This window comes from Cydia amplana, chromosome 8 (assembly GCF_948474715.1).
Source record: "Cydia amplana chromosome 8, ilCydAmpl1.1, whole genome shotgun sequence".
In the NCBI taxonomy this organism is placed as follows: domain Eukaryota; kingdom Metazoa; phylum Arthropoda; class Insecta; order Lepidoptera; family Tortricidae; genus Cydia; species Cydia amplana.
Genome location: NC_086076.1, coordinates 763982 through 781919, shown reverse-complemented (window position 1 = coordinate 781919; position 17938 = coordinate 763982). Strand labels below are relative to the sequence as shown.

Here is a 17938-nt window from a genome sequence, read left to right as displayed (position 1 = left end):
CCACGTCGATATTTAACTATAGTTTGTCAAAGGACTGTCTCATTTCAAACATAGAGAGAATCATACTATCTTTGTCGTACACTAGTACTAGCACCCAAAAGAAAAGGTAAGTATAGTTTTCCTGATTCTTACTGACTGATAAATTGCTTTGACCAACTATAATACCTTGACTGTACACCCAGCCACAAGTTTGCATGGCCAATTTAGGAAAGGCATTATATCCAATTTTGTACATTGTCCTACAAGGTTAACCTTTTGGACGCCAATGACCGATATATCCGCACCGTAGGTTCAACGCCAAAGACCGATTAATCGGTTACAGACCACAGAGCAACATCGACCTACGTGCATATACATAAAGTTCAACTTCAGTTTTGACACTTCAATGATATGGCGTCTGAGTGACAGCTTTTGTGTTTGACACGGCGTGGAAAAGGTTAAAAAGGAAACTACAAAACCGATTCCTTCACTTTATTCGTCTTCATCCGTTACATATTAACATTATTACGTCTGCCATAAAGTCGTGGCACCATCGCCGCGGTACGAGCGTGCGTCGCATGCGTTGCGTGCGCGCCGTGCGCCGCAGTGTGCGCCCGTAGTTCGCCTGGTGTCGGGAACGAACGCGGGCACCATAAGCACTTGTGTGGCTTGTTCTGAAAAAGAAACAGTCATTCAATAGGTATAATTATTAGAATCAGGCGTTACTTTGCGGTAATCTATGTTACAATTAATCAAAACAATAGTTAAATGTTGTACAAGAGGGCAACTTGATGTTGTTAAACCGCTCGTGCTAATATGATATATATACCCGAGAAAGCGAAAGATTCCAAAATTGAACCACGTTCGTAGCGAGTGCTTCGAAAAATTGAATCTTGAGCGTTGCGAGGGTTTCAAAGCACGAGGGTTAAACCAATTTGCCCTCGAGTGAATCACAAAATTTTTCACCACCAACCCGAAGAAAATATTATCTGTAAGATATCAAACAAAATTAATTAACTAAGTAATATTTTTGTTTTGATTATTCATTAGGTAGGTACGTAGGTAGCTATTTATGTACGTACCTACTGTAATGCCGACGGGACAATATCATTAGCTCTAACTCCAGTCACAGAATAAATAATAGTACTAAGTAGGTACAGAAGACTCACTCTCTAACAAAACGCGTCTCTTACGATCAGCACAGATATGGCCGCCAGGTGGCGATAGCGCCACCCGCGGCTTATGGCTTTCCCCAAAATTGGTGTGGAACGGATGTACTTTTAGCTACCTGTAGCAAAGCGACGAAATCGCGGAGTGAGACACGCCTGCTCCAGTTAATTACACAACATTGGGAACAAATCAAATTATTTAATTAAATATTTTGATTTGTGTTTTTAAGTACCTAGTCACACTACTATATATAAATTAGATATTTAGAGTTGGTCAAAGACGCCTAGTCTTAGTAAAATGGCATATAGTCGAGAAATTTGGACGGGTTCCACGGTGGCGGGGTGGCCAAGGGGTTCAAGGCGTTAGCCCGGATTGCTAAAGACCGGTTCGAATCCGGCCTTCACCACTGGAGGGCTTCGTCACTTTTTCTTTAATATATGACATCTATTTCAGTTTATAAACCCTACACACATCAACATTTTAGGTACAGTCAGCTGCAGAGAGCGTGACCCCCCCCTGCTTGTGTTTGTTTACACTTTACCTTTGTATGGGTCATGCGATGGTAGTACAGGTTGGAGCTGGCGGTGAAACACTTGCCGCACTCTGGACACTTGTGGGGTTTCTCCCCTGCAATGAACAAGTACCTATATATGTTACACAAACCACATTAGTTTGGTTAGGCCAGCGGTTCTCAAACTTTTTTGGTGACTAACTTTTGGAAAGCGAAATATTTGACGGAACCCCAAATTAAAATGTGTCGTTGGTCACTTTGGACCTATAGACGAGCTGTTTTTTTTCTTATTATATAGAGGCCCCAATAGAGGCTTTGAGCACTAGGGGTCCGCGGACCACACTTTTAGAATGGCTAGGTTATGCTAGGTTAACCTAACCTTTGAGGATAAGAAGGTAAGTAAGATAAGGGCGCGGATAAGTACTCACTCTTTACTTACTGTACGGTTATAGGACTACCTTCGCACTAATATGGAAGAGTGATAGAAAGACACAAAGCGATTCGATGGCGAAGAGCAAGCGATCGTCACCTTGGCTAAGCCGCCAGGTCTGGCTGTGGCCCCCGCGTCAAAAGGGGGTGTCATTCTGAATCCCTAACAACGTTTGTCCTAAAGTCACTTGCCCTAACTGGTTTGTCCTAATGGGCACATGCCCTAACGATCAATTGTCATAACGATTATTTTCTATAATGTAAGGTTCTGAAAAATGGTTAGGTTTTAGAACTTGCTACCACAAAAGTGGGTTAGGGTTAGAACTGCGACCCTCGCAAAAAAGAAAATATGCTTAATAACATTAGGATAAGTAATCAATAATTAGGGAAACCAAAATTAGGGTTTTTAGTGTTAGGACAATTGATCATTATGACAAACAATATTAGGGAATGCAAAGATAGGAGAAAAGACTTTAGGGATTCAGATATAGATCCGTCAAAAGGTTCCCTGGGTCACCTTTAAAAACTCACCTGTGTGTATCCGTCGGTGCGTGTTGAGTGAACTGGATGTGCTGAACCCTTTGTTGCACACGTTGCAGATGTGAGGTTTTTCGCCTACGGAACAAACACACTTATACAGACGTGTACTTACGAGTATGTAATTCCTACGGCGGTAGCACGGTCGCATTTTTATGGCTTGTCACCATGCCTGTCACGTTCTAACAAGTATGTAAGTGCGAAAGGGACGGGCATAGTGACAGGCAATAATAATGGAACCATGCTGCGCCCGCTACTATAGGTACAGGTAGGTAGGTATAGGACAATGGTAGGTATAGGACTTTAATAGACATTAGTCCCGAGACTAGGTACTGATGGTGCCGTCGGAAATTTACCAAAATTGTGAAACATCCACTTGGAAAAACCTCGAAATACTTATTCTAAAATTTTTGTATAAATGTTCCCGAAGTTTCCTAGAACTCGTCCAACTCCGCCTCGGCCTGCCCCGCCTACGCTTCTCTACCGGCATCGACTTGATGTTAAGGATTACTCACGTTAAACCAGGTTGTGTCCGGGCCGGAGCTTTCGCTGCTTACTTTTCTATGACAGATGATCACGTATTATGCTTTCCATAGAAAACGAAGCGCCGGAAGCTCCGGCCCGGACACGGCCTGGTCTAACGTGAGTCATCCTTTAGCCTATCTATCCGGATTCATGCGATAGACGTGGCCAGCCCAATCCTATTTGAACCTGTCGGTTGTCAAACGTCTTCTTCTTCAGTCGGTCCCTCAATAGGTAGGTACTGAGGATCGTGACATCATGGTCCTGTTGAAGACCAGGTTCCTCCATAGCGTTCTGTTCCCCGCCAAGCGCATGGCCGTGGCAGTTTTAATTGCATTGGTGCCGTAATTTGAAAACACCGTCTAGTAGGAGGAGGGGCCTGAGGCCTCGAGCCTTCAAACGTCAGCAATGCGTTATGTATGGATGTATAAACTCTTTATTGTACAAAACACAGAACACAAATATATGGCACAGGATAGGCAGTACAAAGGCGAAGGCGTGTTTTGGAGAACTTTGCGGCATCAGCAAGTTACTACGTAAGATGACCTAAGATACTTACCAGTATGTGTCCTCATATGCCTCTTGAGCAACGAGGGCCTATCGAACGTCTTCAAGCACACATGGCACGGTAGCACGCTCTTGCCTCGACACGGATTCTTACATTGGCTCTCATACAATTTGACCAGCTGACTGTTGATGCCGGCAAGGAACGTCAGATCGAAGCTGATGGTTCGTGATTTGGTTGAGAGATCTAGCGGCTCGGTTTGGGTTAGGTTTTGTAAGTCCATCGTGGTTTAAATTTTGTATCGGTCTAATCAAGTAGGTATATATGGTTTTAAGACACAAGACTAGAGGGATGTTTTAAAAGACGAGGCTGTTCGTGAGTTTTCTCTTAGGACATGGTTTTAGTTTCGAAATTGGATTTAAAAAAATGTTTGAAGGAAAAGGAACCTTTACAGGCTTCTTAGAAACTCATAATTCTTTAGAAAAACATTTAAAAAAAGTAGATATTTTTGAAAATTTTATTGCTTTTTTCTATAATATTTTCTCAAAGACTGAAGGAAAACACAAGTATTCCTTTCTCTCAAAATTAGCATTTAGGTAATTTAACACCCTGACACAGTTAATGCTCAAATAGACTGATAGCACTATTTTCCGCCGAATTTTCATAAGGACTGAAGGGAACATCCAGGGTTGTCGCTTAAATAGCAGGTGGACAAATACAGGGTTGTGCAATCGAGCTTTGTGTACAATGCGTATTGTACGTGCTAATCGACGTGATTTGACGATTTTTCGGGCAAGGCAACGAGCTACGAAGGGGTAGCAATAATCCAAAGAAAATTGACAAAAACTGAAAATTTCCCATGAAATCTTCTTGGTATTTTGTTCTGCACGTTTATTGCCAAATCTTCTAACACTTCTAACTAACCTAAGTTTCAATTTCTATGACACTTGAAATAAAATAAATTAAGAACATTGAGTAAATAAACGAGAACTTTCTAAGTGGAAACTTACATCATGAAAGTTTCTAGAAATTTCGGAAACTTTGAGAATCTTCTGCAACATTCCCATAACTGTGTACGATGACTTCATCACAGCAACGGCCTGGCCAATAAATACATGCATCACGGAATGGCGGCCCTTTCTCCGACCCAGGGAGACAAGGTCTCCCGAAACCAAGTCAGTGCCTGCCAACTCACCTACGATGCAAACGAACGACAGAACCTCCCAAAATTCCATTCCAATAAGCATCCTACACCAAAACATTAATAGACTCGCAAATAAGACCTATAAAATGGAAGCGGAACTCCAGGTGCGCGGACAGGTTGACGTACTTTGCCTAACGGAACACTGGTTACAATCCAACCAAATACTAGCTACCAACATTCTTAACTACCAACTGCGTGCTCATTGCTGCCGATTGTCCAGGACGGGTGGAGGAAGCTGTATTTATGTAAGACCGGACATCCCATGCATAGAACGGAAGGAAATAACGGACCTATCTGTGGAGTCTCAGTTCGAGGTATGTGCGGTTGAGTGTATAGGACTAGAGTTAGTTATCGTGTGTATATACAGACCGCCGAGTGGTGATGTACCATTGTACCTAACTATGTTAAACAATTTACTTAATTTAAATGTAATTCAAAATTATAACGTAATAATAATCGGTGACATTAATATTGACCTTATGACTAAATGTAATAATTCTAAATATTTATTAAATACATTAAAACAGTTTGGCTTCAGACAATTAGTTAACGAACCTACTAGAATAACGAATAACAGTAAGACTTGTATTGACCATACATATTCAAATATAATGAAATCAAATGTAAAATCTATATCCTGTTATGACATGCATTTGTCTGACCATCTATGTATAAATGTTATTATTGACATTCAAAATAAATCCTTGCCACAAAATTGTCATATTTTAAAAAGAACATATACTAAACTAAACATGCACATAGGTAGGGGTGGTTTGTTAATGGGCAGAGCTGCAGGAAGTAGATTTCAAAAATTTCAGGTTTATTACCTTTTTACTTATGCACGTCTTGAACCATATACATATATGCCATTAGTGTACTGCGTTTATTCCGAAGTTGATCAGTGCAAAGTGCAAAATTCCTGACACATTTCATTTTGATTTACATATTTTTCCATCATAGGGAAATGCTATAGTTATTGGCCACTCCTAACAAATCAGAAAGAAACAAGCCAGTTGAACCCTTATTGTTAAAAGTGGCCACTTTTAACAATAATGTTAAACCACCCTGTATTGAAGAAAACGTAATCGCCTATAAAGGTGACGCATCGAAATGTGACGCTCTGACAAACGATACTTCAATCAAACTCATTTTCCAAACCTCCTACCTCAACAACACCTGTCATACTTATATGAACTCTAGTAATACACTACCAAGGTTGGTTTTTGAGGGAAAAGTGGGTGAGATAAGAGTTTGCCAGGGTTGTAACTCTGATATTGTTGTGGGTTGTATTGGGTTGTCATTCAGCGTATACCTTTCACGATATTAGGGATGTTTGTAATATTGGAAAGTAATTTATTTATAGAGCTTTTGTGACGAGTTATTCAGGTTGCGGGTACTCGTTGCTTTCAGATAACCCATATTTTATGAGTATAAAGCTGTAATACATTACAATACATTATCTATATATATAAATGCAAGTGTCCTGACTGACTGACTGACTGACTGACTGACTGACTGATTCATCAACGCAGAGCCGAAACTACAAAAGCTAGAAAGTTGAAATTTGCACACTAGGTTGCATTTGTAAAGTGTACAAGAGATAAGAAGCGATTTTGAAAAATTCAACCCCTAAGGGGGTTAAAAAGGGGATGAAAGGTTGTATGGGGTTCAAGTTTTAGTTTAAGCTAGGAATTTGAAACTTTGTGAAAATGTATTATATTAAAAAACAAGAAAACTAATTTCAGCGTTTTCGAAAATTCATCCCCCAAGGTGGTGAAAAAGGGGTTGAAAGTTTATATGGAGATCGAATATTTTTGTGAGTGTGGGACATGAAACTTTGTATATGGGTATGTTATTATAAGACAGTAAAAGTAATTTCAGCGTTTTTGAAAATTCATCCCCTAACAGGGTTAAAAAGGGGTTGAAAGTTTGAATCCATTACAAATGCTTTGAAACTTCTTAGAAAGGCATAATAGCCGATTACAAAAAACAGTAATTGCGACGTTTTAGGAAATTCAACCCCTAAGGGGGTAAAAAAGGGAATGAAATTTTGTCTTGGGGTGCAAATTTTATTTTAAGCTAGGACCTTGAAACTTTGCAAAAAGGTATTAAATTAAAATACAAGAAAAGTAATTTTTGGGTTTTTGAAAATTCATCCCCTAAGGTGGTGAAAAAGGGGTTTAAAATTCGTATGGATATCAAACATTTTTTCGAGCGCGGGACTTGATTCTTTGTATTTGGGGATATTACTAGAAGACGGGAAAAGTAATTTCAGCGTTTTGTAAAATTCATCCCCTAACAGGGTTAAAAAGGGGTTGAGGTTTCGTATAGGGTTAAAATTTTATTTTAAGCTAGGAACTTGAAACATGGTAACAAAATATATTATTAAAATACAAGAAAACTAATTTCAGCGTTTTTGAAAATTCATCCCCTAAGGTGGTGAAAAAGAGGTTGAAAGTTTATATGGATATCAAACATTTTTTCGAGCACGGGACTTGAATCTTTGTATTTGGGGATATTATTAGAAGACAGGACAAATAATTTCAGCGTTTTGTAAAATTCATCCCCTAACAGGGTTAAAAAGGGGTGGAAAGAACGTATAGGGTTAAAATTTTATTTTAAGCTAGGAACTTGAAACTTTGCAAAAATATATTAAATTAAAATACAAGAAAACTAATTTCAGCGTTTTTGAAAATTCATCTCCTAAGGTGGTGAAAAGGGGTTGAAAGTTTGTATGGATATCAAAAATTTTTTCGAGCACGGGACTTGAATCTTTGTATTTGGGGATATTATTAGAATACAAGAAAAGTAATTTCAGCGTTTTTAAAAATTCATCTCCTAAAATGGTTAAAAAGGGGTTGAAAGTTTGTATAGGGTTCAAATTTTATTTACCTAAAGCTAGGAACTTCAAACTTCGTAAACAGGTAGTTAGGTAGTAGGTTTTATTAAATAGAGGACATGAAAATCTTCTAAGGGGGTTGAGAGGGATTATATCGAGAACAGTTTTATTCAGTTAGGGGCTTGAAACTTCGTAGGTTGTGAAAGAGTCTCATGCGTTGTATAATATTAATAATTAACAAATGATTAACCGTCCTACTGCGAACTTTTGCTGCATAATGTTCTAAGCTAATGTAGAATATCTAACGGCTAACGGCTACAAATATAATGACCACCAAAAAATACTTTGGTACCCTAAATAAAAAAATCATGCTTACCAAAAAAAATTACTGAACACCAAAAAAATAAGGCCTAAAATTACAAAAGTACCACCGTTTTAATTACGACTGCACTTCAAATTGTATTCAAATACCAAATATATTGAACGATTACCTAAAATCATTAATGATCACCAAATCTTGAAGACCAAATTAATGCGATATTTTCACCTAATTAAACCACTATGATTAGGTACCAAAAAATGTATACATATTACCAAATAAAGTAAAATGATGCCAAAATTACTAGCCCCTGTCTGTCTGTCTGGCTGTCTTGGTCTTACAGAAAAGAAATGCTACTAGAAAAGTGGGTTAGGTTAGGTTTGAACTGCGACCCTTACAGAAAAGAAATGCTACTAGAAAAGTGGGTTAGGTTAGGTTTGAACTGCGACCCTTACAGAAAAGAAATGCTACTAGAAAAGTGGGTTAGGTTAGGTTTGAACTGCGACCCTTACAGAAAAGAAATGATACTAGAAAAGTGGGTTAGGTTAGGTTTGAACTGCGACCCATACAGAAACGAAATGCTACTAGAAAAGTTGGTTAGGTTAGGTTTGAACTGCGACCCTAGCAGAAAAGAAATGCTACTAGAAAAGTGGGTTAGGTTAGGTTGTTAGAACTACGACTGTTACAGAAATAAAATGCTGCTAGAAAAAGGTGACGAAGTGGATTAATTAATTTAATAGGATAACGATAATATATATTAAATATTTGCACATTTTTAATTAAAATGTGGTTACAATTTTGGTGGTCATTTACTATTTTTGGGTTTAAAATGATTATTTCGGAGTCATTTGCTTTAATAGGATACCAAGATTTAAAAATTTGGTTAAAATTTTACATTAAAATGGGGTTCTAATTTTGGTGGTCATTTAATATTTTTGGGTTTACAATGATTATTTTGGTGTCATTTTCTTTAATAAGATAGCAAGATGTAAAAATTTGGTTATCATTTCACATTAAAATGGGATTTGTAATTTGGTAATCATTTACTATTTTTGGGTTAATAATGATTAGTTTGGTGTCATTTCCTTTAATAGGATAGTAAAATGTAATAAAATTGGTAATCATTTCACATTAAAATGGAGTTATAATTTTGGTGATCATTTATTATTTTAGGGTGGTAAAATAAATTTTTTTGGTATTAAATTTTACTAAATCTGGTGATCAGTTAAATAGCGGCCATATAAATATAACCACCAATATACAAATCCACGCGTACGAAGTCGCGGGCAACAGCTATCTATCTATCTATATATATAAATGCACGTGTCCTGACTGATTGACTGACTGACTGACTCATCAACGCAGAGCCGAAACTACAAATGCTAGAAAGTTGAAATTTGGACACGAGGTTGCATTTATAAAATGTATAAGAGCTAAGAAGCGATTTTGAGAAATTCTACCCCTAAGGGGGTTAAAAAGGGGATGAAAGTTTGTATGGGGTTCAAGTTTTATTTTGAACTAGGAATTAGAAATTTTATCAAAAGATATAATATTAAAAAACAAGAAAAATAATTTCAGCGTTTTTGAAAATTCATCCCCTAAGGTGGTGAAAAAGGGGTTGAAAGTTTGTATGGAGAAGAAAAATTTTTTTGATTGCGGGACTTGAAACTTTGTGTATGGAGATATTATTACAATACAAGAAAAGTAATTTCAGCGTTTTTGAAAATTCATCCCCTAAAAGGGATAAAAAGGGGTTGAAAGTTTGAATCCATTACAAATGCTTTGAAACTTCTTAGAAAGGCATAATAGCCGATTACAAAAAAAAGCTATGGGACGTTTTTTGGAAATTCAACCCCTAAGGGGGTTAAAAAGGGGATGAAAGTTTGTCTTGGGGTTCAAATTTTATTGTAAGCTAGGAACTTGAAACTTCGTAAAAAGGTATTATAATAAAAGAGAAGAAAACTAATTTCAGCGTTTTGGAAAATTCATCCCTCAAGGTGGTGAAAAAGGGGTTGAAAGTTTGTATGCACATCAAATATTTTCTAGAATCTTTGTACAAGGGCATACTATAAGAATACAAGAAAAGTAATTTCAGCGTTTTTAAAAATTCATCCCTTGAAAGGGTTAAATAGGGGTTGAAAGTTTGTATGGAGATCAAACATTTTTTTTGAGTGCGGGACTTGAATCTTTGTATAAAGGCATATTATTAGAATACAAGAAAAATAATTTCAGCGTTTTTGAAAATTCATCCCCCAAGGTGGTGAAAAAGGGGTTGAAAGTTTGTATGCACATCAAATATTTTATTGAGTGCGGGATTTGAATCTTCGTATAAGGGCATATTATAAGAATACAAGAAAAGTGATTTTAACGTTTTTAAAAATTCATCCCTTAAAAGGGTTAAATAGGGGTTGAAGGTTTGTATGGAGATCAAACATTTTTGTGTGCGGGACTTGAATCTTTGTATAAAGACATATTATTAGAATACAAGAAAAGTAATTTCGGCATTTTTGAAAATTCTTCCCTCAAGTTGGTAAAAAAGGGGTTGAAAATTTGTATGGAGGTCAAACATTTTTTTGAGTGCGGGGCTTGAATCGTTGTATAAAGGCATATTATTATAATACATAATAAGTAATTTCAGCTTTTTTAAAAATTCATCCCCTAAAAGGTTTAAGAAGGGGTTGAAAGTTGGTAGAGAGTTCAAATTTTATTTAAAGCTAGGAACTTCAAACTTCGTAAATAGGTAGTTAGGTAGTAGGTTTTACTAAATAGTGGACTTGAAAATATGCTGGGGGTTGAGAGGGATTATATCGAGAACAATTTTATTCAGTTAGGGGCTTGAAACTTCGTAGCCAGGTTGTGTATAATAATTAACAAATGATTAACTGCAGTCCCTACTGCTATCGTTTTCTGCATAATGTTCTAAGCTAATATAGAATATATAACCACCAATATACAAATCCACGCGTACGAAGTCGCGGGCAACAGCTAGTTATAGATACATTTGTCAATTTTATGCGACGTATTTTCGAGGGATTTGTCCGTAATTATAAATGTAGCAAGGATTGTATTAATTGTATTGTATTAATAAATTGTTTTGTTGACGACTGGTCTGGCCTAGTGGGTAGTGATCCTGCCTGTTAAGCCGCGGTCCTGGGTTCGAATCCTAGTAAGGGCATTTATTTGTGTGATTAACACAGATATTTGTTCCGGAGTCTTGGGTGTTTTCTATGTATTTATGTATTTGTATATTATAGGTATATTATATATATCGTTGTCTGAGTACCCACAACACAAGCCTTCTTGAGCTTACTGTGGGACTTAGTCAATCTGTGTAAGAATGTCCTATAATATTTAATATCTGGGTGACCGAGATTCGCTCAGAAAACATATAATAACTCGGAAATGCGCGTTTTCCCAGAGATAAGACCTAGCTAGATCGATTTTTCGCCCCCGAAAACCCCTATATACCAAATTTCATCGAAATCGTTAGAGCCGTTTCCGAGATCCCCGAAATATATACTTATATATCTAAATAAATAAATAAATAAATAAATAAATAAACAAGAACTGTTTATTTAAAGGTATTAGATTTAATTATTTATTTATTCTAATTCATAGAATAGGTATGCAATTAATCAACAAATAACTTTAGGTATTCGATTATAAACTGTGTTTTGAATACCTAACTTATATTTCGATTATCAAATCCGTAGCGTACGCTTGTTTTAAATACTGTATATTTGCTACGGGGTCGCTACGGGTCTCTAGGAATTGGTGCAGGCACTCGTTTTTACAAAAGCGAGATAAACCTTAAATAATTAGTTATATTTTTCCGATGTTTTCCTTTACAGAAAAGCGACTGATAGTACGTACTATCAGTCGATTAGGGTGCCCTAATAATATATCATGCAAGTTCCATAACTTACTGATGTGATAGTTTGGAAACCGCCTGACGTGTTAAGACTTAAGATATACGTACCTACATTTATATCTATGTCGTCGGCCGATCGTGATATCCGCCCGATCGTAAAGTTCCTGTGTAATGTTTTGACGGTGGTTACATTAAACCAATAGATAGCTCGTAGGATATTAGGTTCGTTAGGTTGCTTCAGATGCCCGACAGGAACACTATCCAGAAATAGAGGCTCCGTCGACTCGGGGTACGAGTCAATGATTTTCACATTTCACGATATGCCTAGGAATCTCATGATCTGGCGGATATTACGATCGGCCGCCGACATATATTGCTAATTGTGTGCTACATTAGTTTGATCGATTCGTTTCGAGGGCAAGCGGACGTGAGTTGGCACTCACCGTATTGTTCCGTGCCAATCCATTATGCCAATAAACTTTCGTGGTATAATAACACGGGTAATACCTATGGCTCTTTATTGTTTACAAAGATTCCTTGCTGCTTGCAAAGATGGGTTATTTAAACGTGTGCCATGACATGATACGACACTAATTTACTGATATACCTACCTAAGTTATAATTGACTAATTTTGACGACCGGTCTAACCTCGTGGGTAAGGTAGTGACCCTGCCTGTGAAGCCGATGGTCCTGGGACTCCTGGGTTCGAATCCCGGTAAGGGCATTTATTTGTGTGATGAACACCAATATTTGTTCCTGAGTCATGGGTGTTTTCCCTATATAAGTATGTATTTATTTATATAAGTACCTACCTATGTATATCATCGTATTTGGGGCTAGGTTGATCTGTGTCAGATGTCCCCTAGTATTTATTAATTTATTTATAATATTTATTTAATAACGAAGTAAGCCAGTTGTTATGGAGTATGGACACAGAATAAATAATAGTATGGTATGGAGTGAGTACTCTAAGTTTAAATGGTACCTGGGCTATGTAGGTAGGTATTTATATTTGTTTGGCATTATTTTATTATGCAATGTCTCTGCTAAAGTAGAAATACTTAGATCCCATCCCCCCATTAAAAGGGGGCTCGGCAAGGTAAGTACGCACTTGTTATTGGGTCTTATTCAAATTCGGAATCCGATTTGCGAAGTAAACTTGTTAGGAATTCTCAACTTTTTCCTTTTTGTTTATTCTTGTCTATTGTTTAAGGAAAGGTGAATTACTTTAGGATTCTGGATTGAAATAGGGCAATGGCTTGTTTGTTTTTTAAAATTTTGAAAGACGAACTTTTATTTTCTTTTAGCTACTAAATTTAAAAGCTGTCTAAAAATGTTTTTAATTGTGATTAATGATTATTGATTTTATTATTAGAACCTAAGATAAACTTTGTTGCTTTGCCCTGCGTCAGAAAAAAAAGGTCATACGTGGAAAATTATGAGTCAAAATACGCACAGCTCATTCTTTGGCGCTGTGAGGAAAGTTGTTCCAGTGACCGATACTAATTGAACTCGAAAAGGTTTCAAAAAATACAATAGAAACCTACAACAACCAAAAAAAAAATCTTCAAAATTATACTATATAAAATGTAAAATGAGCAATCGGGTGCCTTTTTTAGGGTTCCGTACCCAAAGGGTAAAAACGGGACCCTATCACTAAGACTCCGCTGTCCGTCCGTCCGTCCGTCCGTCCGTCCGTCTGTCACCAGGCTGTATCTCACGAACCGTGATAGCTAGACAGTTGAAATTTTCACAGATGATGTATTTCTGTGGCCGCTATAACAACAAGTACTAAAAACAGAATAAAATAAAGATTTAAATGGGGCTCCCATACAACAAACGTGATTTTTGACCGAAGTTAAGCAACGTCGGGCGGGGTCAGTACTTGGATGGGTGACCGTTTTTTTGCTTGTTTTGCTCTATTTTTTGTTGATGGTGCGGAACCCTCCGTGCGCGAGTCCGACTCGCATTTGGCCGGTTTTTATTTAGCAACCCTATTAATCTGAGCGAGCGCGAAGCATCCACTTTTCAGCTTGGGCAGAACAGTTACAAGCGTGTCTGAAGTTTTGTAAGCAGGTTCGATAATTAATTATATGGAATTTATTTGTCGATTAAATCTAGGATCTTTTCTGATCGAGTGGGCCTAGCCAATATGATAATACTTGATAGAAAATGCCAATATTATAAACTTAAGTATTGTATTGGAGTTTGTCCTCTTGGTTAGGCCCTTAGAGCCACTAGAGATAGACCAATAGCTCTCTAATAACTCTGTCCATGTCATCATTAAACTCAAAATATGAAAATACAACGTTTATAATGACACTCATTTTATTCTGTTCACTTCAAGGCGGTGTGCGTAGACTCTACTTTTAGTATGAGGGGTGTATGTGTGTGTGTGTGTCTTCGAAAGAAGTATCATCAAATTCATATTCCACACACTTCATTGACCCTCGATAGAAACAAATAGACGATAACCAGCGAAGTGTGGAGTCGCAGTTTCGGTGAAATTACGCGGCGTATCGATCGAGGCTAACGCCTGTTGAATAAATGCATTAGTCTGAAGATAGGCACCTCGTGTTGGGTTGGGATCGAGTTGGAAGCGCAAGCGGGTTAGGTAGCGATTTAATTCCCGCTTGTGCTTATGGGACGAGAGATGAGGGAAGATATCATCATCATCATATCAGCCTTTTATCTTTCACTGCTGAGCATAGGCCTCTCTTCGAGTACCCCACTTATCCCATCTCAGATAAGAGAAGATAATATGTATTTATTAACTTTGTGTATTACCTGTAGGTAAGTACCCTTTCGGATACTGACACTCCCAACTGGAGGCCTAACCAAGATGACAATCGTACATCGACAAACACCGAACAAAAATTTAAAAAAATGTATCGGGATGACAGAAGCTACGAAAACTCACGTTACTGTTACTATACATTATTTAAGTTTGAAATGGCGTTTTCTATCAACGACTGTCATCTTGGCTAGGCCCCCTTGTGGCTACCACTAGTTTGGCACTGACATAAACGCCATCGAGAACGTAATTTACTTTCTATGCATCTCGCTCGTACTCGCATATTAGTGCAAGCAAGATGATTAGTGATGCGAGATGTGTGTTTAACATCTTGCAACATGCTTGTAACATACCTTTGTTGAACAAATAAATCTTTGACTCTTTGTATAGAAAGTAAATTACGTTCTCGATAGCGTATATGTCAGTTTTGACACTGTCAGTGACGCATGGTACGGGTTCTGCTCCGATTTCTGTCAAGTTTTTTAACCCGCTGGTCCCCTTTCCCTTGTGCCACCCGCCGCCCGCCGTCCGCCCTAAATTTATTCTTAATAAAGCGCCAAGAGGCCGGCGTGTATTTTTTGATATTTCTCTTTGAGCTCTGAGGGCTCAGGGTTGAGGCACGTGCACGGTTCATAGCCAATAAGTGCACCTATGAGGGCTTTGTTTGTTTTTTAACGCTAGATAGAGAAAAGTACAAACAGGAGGTAAATCGATTCTTCTTTTAAAATAATAATAAAATAAAAAAAATGTTTTATTGCCACAAGTACCATAAAAAAAATACACGAGAGAAAAACAATATACATTTCATTTCACAAAGACAATTATACAAAAACATGCACAAGAATTTTATATCTGTATAGGCAATGGGTACCAATCTCAGCTTTTTCCTGATATATGTCTAGATATATACCCAGCGCTGATTTTCAGACGGGTCCCTTTATGACAGGTTGGTCTTTATATACAGGATGCACAACACTCAGTACCTACACTGGTCATTATAATAATAATTTTTTTGATGTATTTTTTTCGTCAGATTTCGAAAAAGTGGTAAATAGCTATCTAGTTTTCTTTTCTGTACAATAATAAGCGCAATTACTCCGTTTGTCCCAGAAATCTTTGAGGTACCATAACGTCCTTACCTAAGATGGGTTTTTGTAGAGTAAAACCAAAGAAAGTCTGCAGCGCAATAATTTGACAGCGAATTAAAAAACTACATATGGCAATGTTTCTTAGCAGTCAGTAAACGTCATGCACTATGGTATGTGTTTGTCAAAATCGTTTAAATATTCGTTGTGTTTTGTGATGAACGGAAAAAACATGGTGAAACCTTACAAAACCGGCGTGCGGGAGTTACTTTTCCGCATGACGAATAATTTTACACTTGTAAAAAGTCAGCACGAGGCGATTCAAGCTGAAAAACGACAATGTTTACAAAATTGAATTGATGACGGGTAAGTGGAATGAAACATCTTAATACTTCACCATATGTACCTACTTAGATAATATAATATAAATAATATTGGTTTAGACTAAGGTTTCACAGCAAATTGAACACACCTAATAGGTATAGGCATATATGTACTTCCTTATGTACTTCCTCTAACATTTCGAGAAACTCATTGGTACTAGCTAGGTTTCGAGCTCGAACCCACAACCTCCATGCCACCTCCATGCTTATGCTCACGGCATGGGTATCTACTAGTTAAAGCTAAAATTTATTTTTAATATATGTTTATTGTTTTAATGGTTTATTTCGTTTTTCCGAAAACTGTAGTTCGCAAATTGCGGGCAATTTCTCTGTCAATCTATTAATTATGGGAGTAAAAGAGAAAGATGCCCGCATATTGAGAACTTCGGTGTTCGCGGTAGGCCCTCCGTACCTATTTACCACTAGGCCGTCGCGGATATTACAAAAGCTTAATAATTTTGATGAAGCCAAATGTCACGTTCTTCCAATATTATTTATCAATATTAGTATATGTCTACATATTACGAGATCTATTGTTGGAATGAAATTTATTTTACCATAATAATTAAGCTGTGCATACAGCTTAATTTTTTCATAGACGGTAAATATGGTAGAAATTTCACAAGTATCAAGACTATTTAATCCATTTTCTGTGGTGTTGTCGCATACTGATTTTTAAAAACTACTTTTAACCTAGCGCTGCAGACTTTCTTTGGTCTTACTCTAACTCAACGGAATATTACTTTTTTTGTCCCATGTTGGGATTTCGTTTTTGTTCCACTCAGAATGAAGAGCTTTTCAAACTTACCAAATTGTATCAAACAAATCTGTGAAAAAATATTTGGCATAAAAATAAAAATTGGCCCGGGTAAAAAAATACAAATAAAAAATAAAAATGTAGAAAAATGTAGGTAGTAAGCACAGGTAGGGTAGAGTAAAACTAGTGTGGAACCGTCATACTGTTTGTCCTGCCCCGTGCGAATACCGAGGTACCTATATATTAAGTACCTATGTTGATCTTACCCCATCTGATCTTATTATAAAATATAAATTCTACATTGTTTCCAATTACAAAGTATGTAAGTACCTACCCAGTTAATCTTTAATGATTTTGGAGTTGGTTTGCCAACTCAATTATTATTTTAAAATTAGATTATTTATAGCAAAAATGTCAATTCTCTCGTATACAGCTCTAAGTCTTTCAAATAAATAAGAAAATATTGTTAGATAATTTCAAACTTAAAGCAATTCTAACAACTAAATTTCTCACTATTAAAACGCCCAGTATTATTTCGTTGTCTAAGAAAACCAAAGAAATATAAAAGTTTAACGTTCGCAGTAATTTATCTCTGAAACTTACGTAACGCCCCCCACTTGAGGGTGGGGGTAATAAACCACACTGTCTTTGGCCCGAACATTCTACTACCTACTTAAATACTTACCTACTAACTACTTGATACTTGGTTCTGTATTTTTATGGGTTTTACGAATTCACTGTTTCGAGTCTTAATAAACACTAGGTAAATTCTAAAACTTTTCAGTATTACCTCTTTGACTGCCCGTGTCTTTTATCTGTTACCAACATCTAGGTAGAATAGCTTTTTTACCCTTAGGTATTATAAAAAAGTACAATGACACTGTTGATTCATGTATATCTATGAGTTTGTATGTTATATGTTTAAAGTCAGCTTTTGGTAAGGCATACATATGAAGGTGTCATTTTATGGAACTTACTATGTTTACAAAAGTCACTAGTAAATTGACATTTAGAGACAATTTTAATATGGCG

The 17938-nt window shown here is 36.9% G+C and overlaps 1 protein-coding gene across 1 annotated transcript in view; it reads right to left on the bottom strand.

The window, feature by feature from the left end:
• Positions 1-488: 488 nt before the first annotated feature.
• Positions 489-17938, bottom strand: part of LOC134650388 (zinc finger protein 239-like) — a 44155-nt gene continuing 26705 nt past the window's right edge. The window contains exons 2-4 of the mRNA XM_063505343.1: positions 2621-2704; positions 1691-1776; positions 489-653 (exon numbers count right to left, since the gene is read on the bottom strand). Coding sequence (XP_063361413.1) covers positions 489-653; positions 1691-1776; positions 2621-2704 — 335 coding nt within the window. The remainder of the gene's footprint in view (positions 654-1690; positions 1777-2620; positions 2705-17938) is intronic.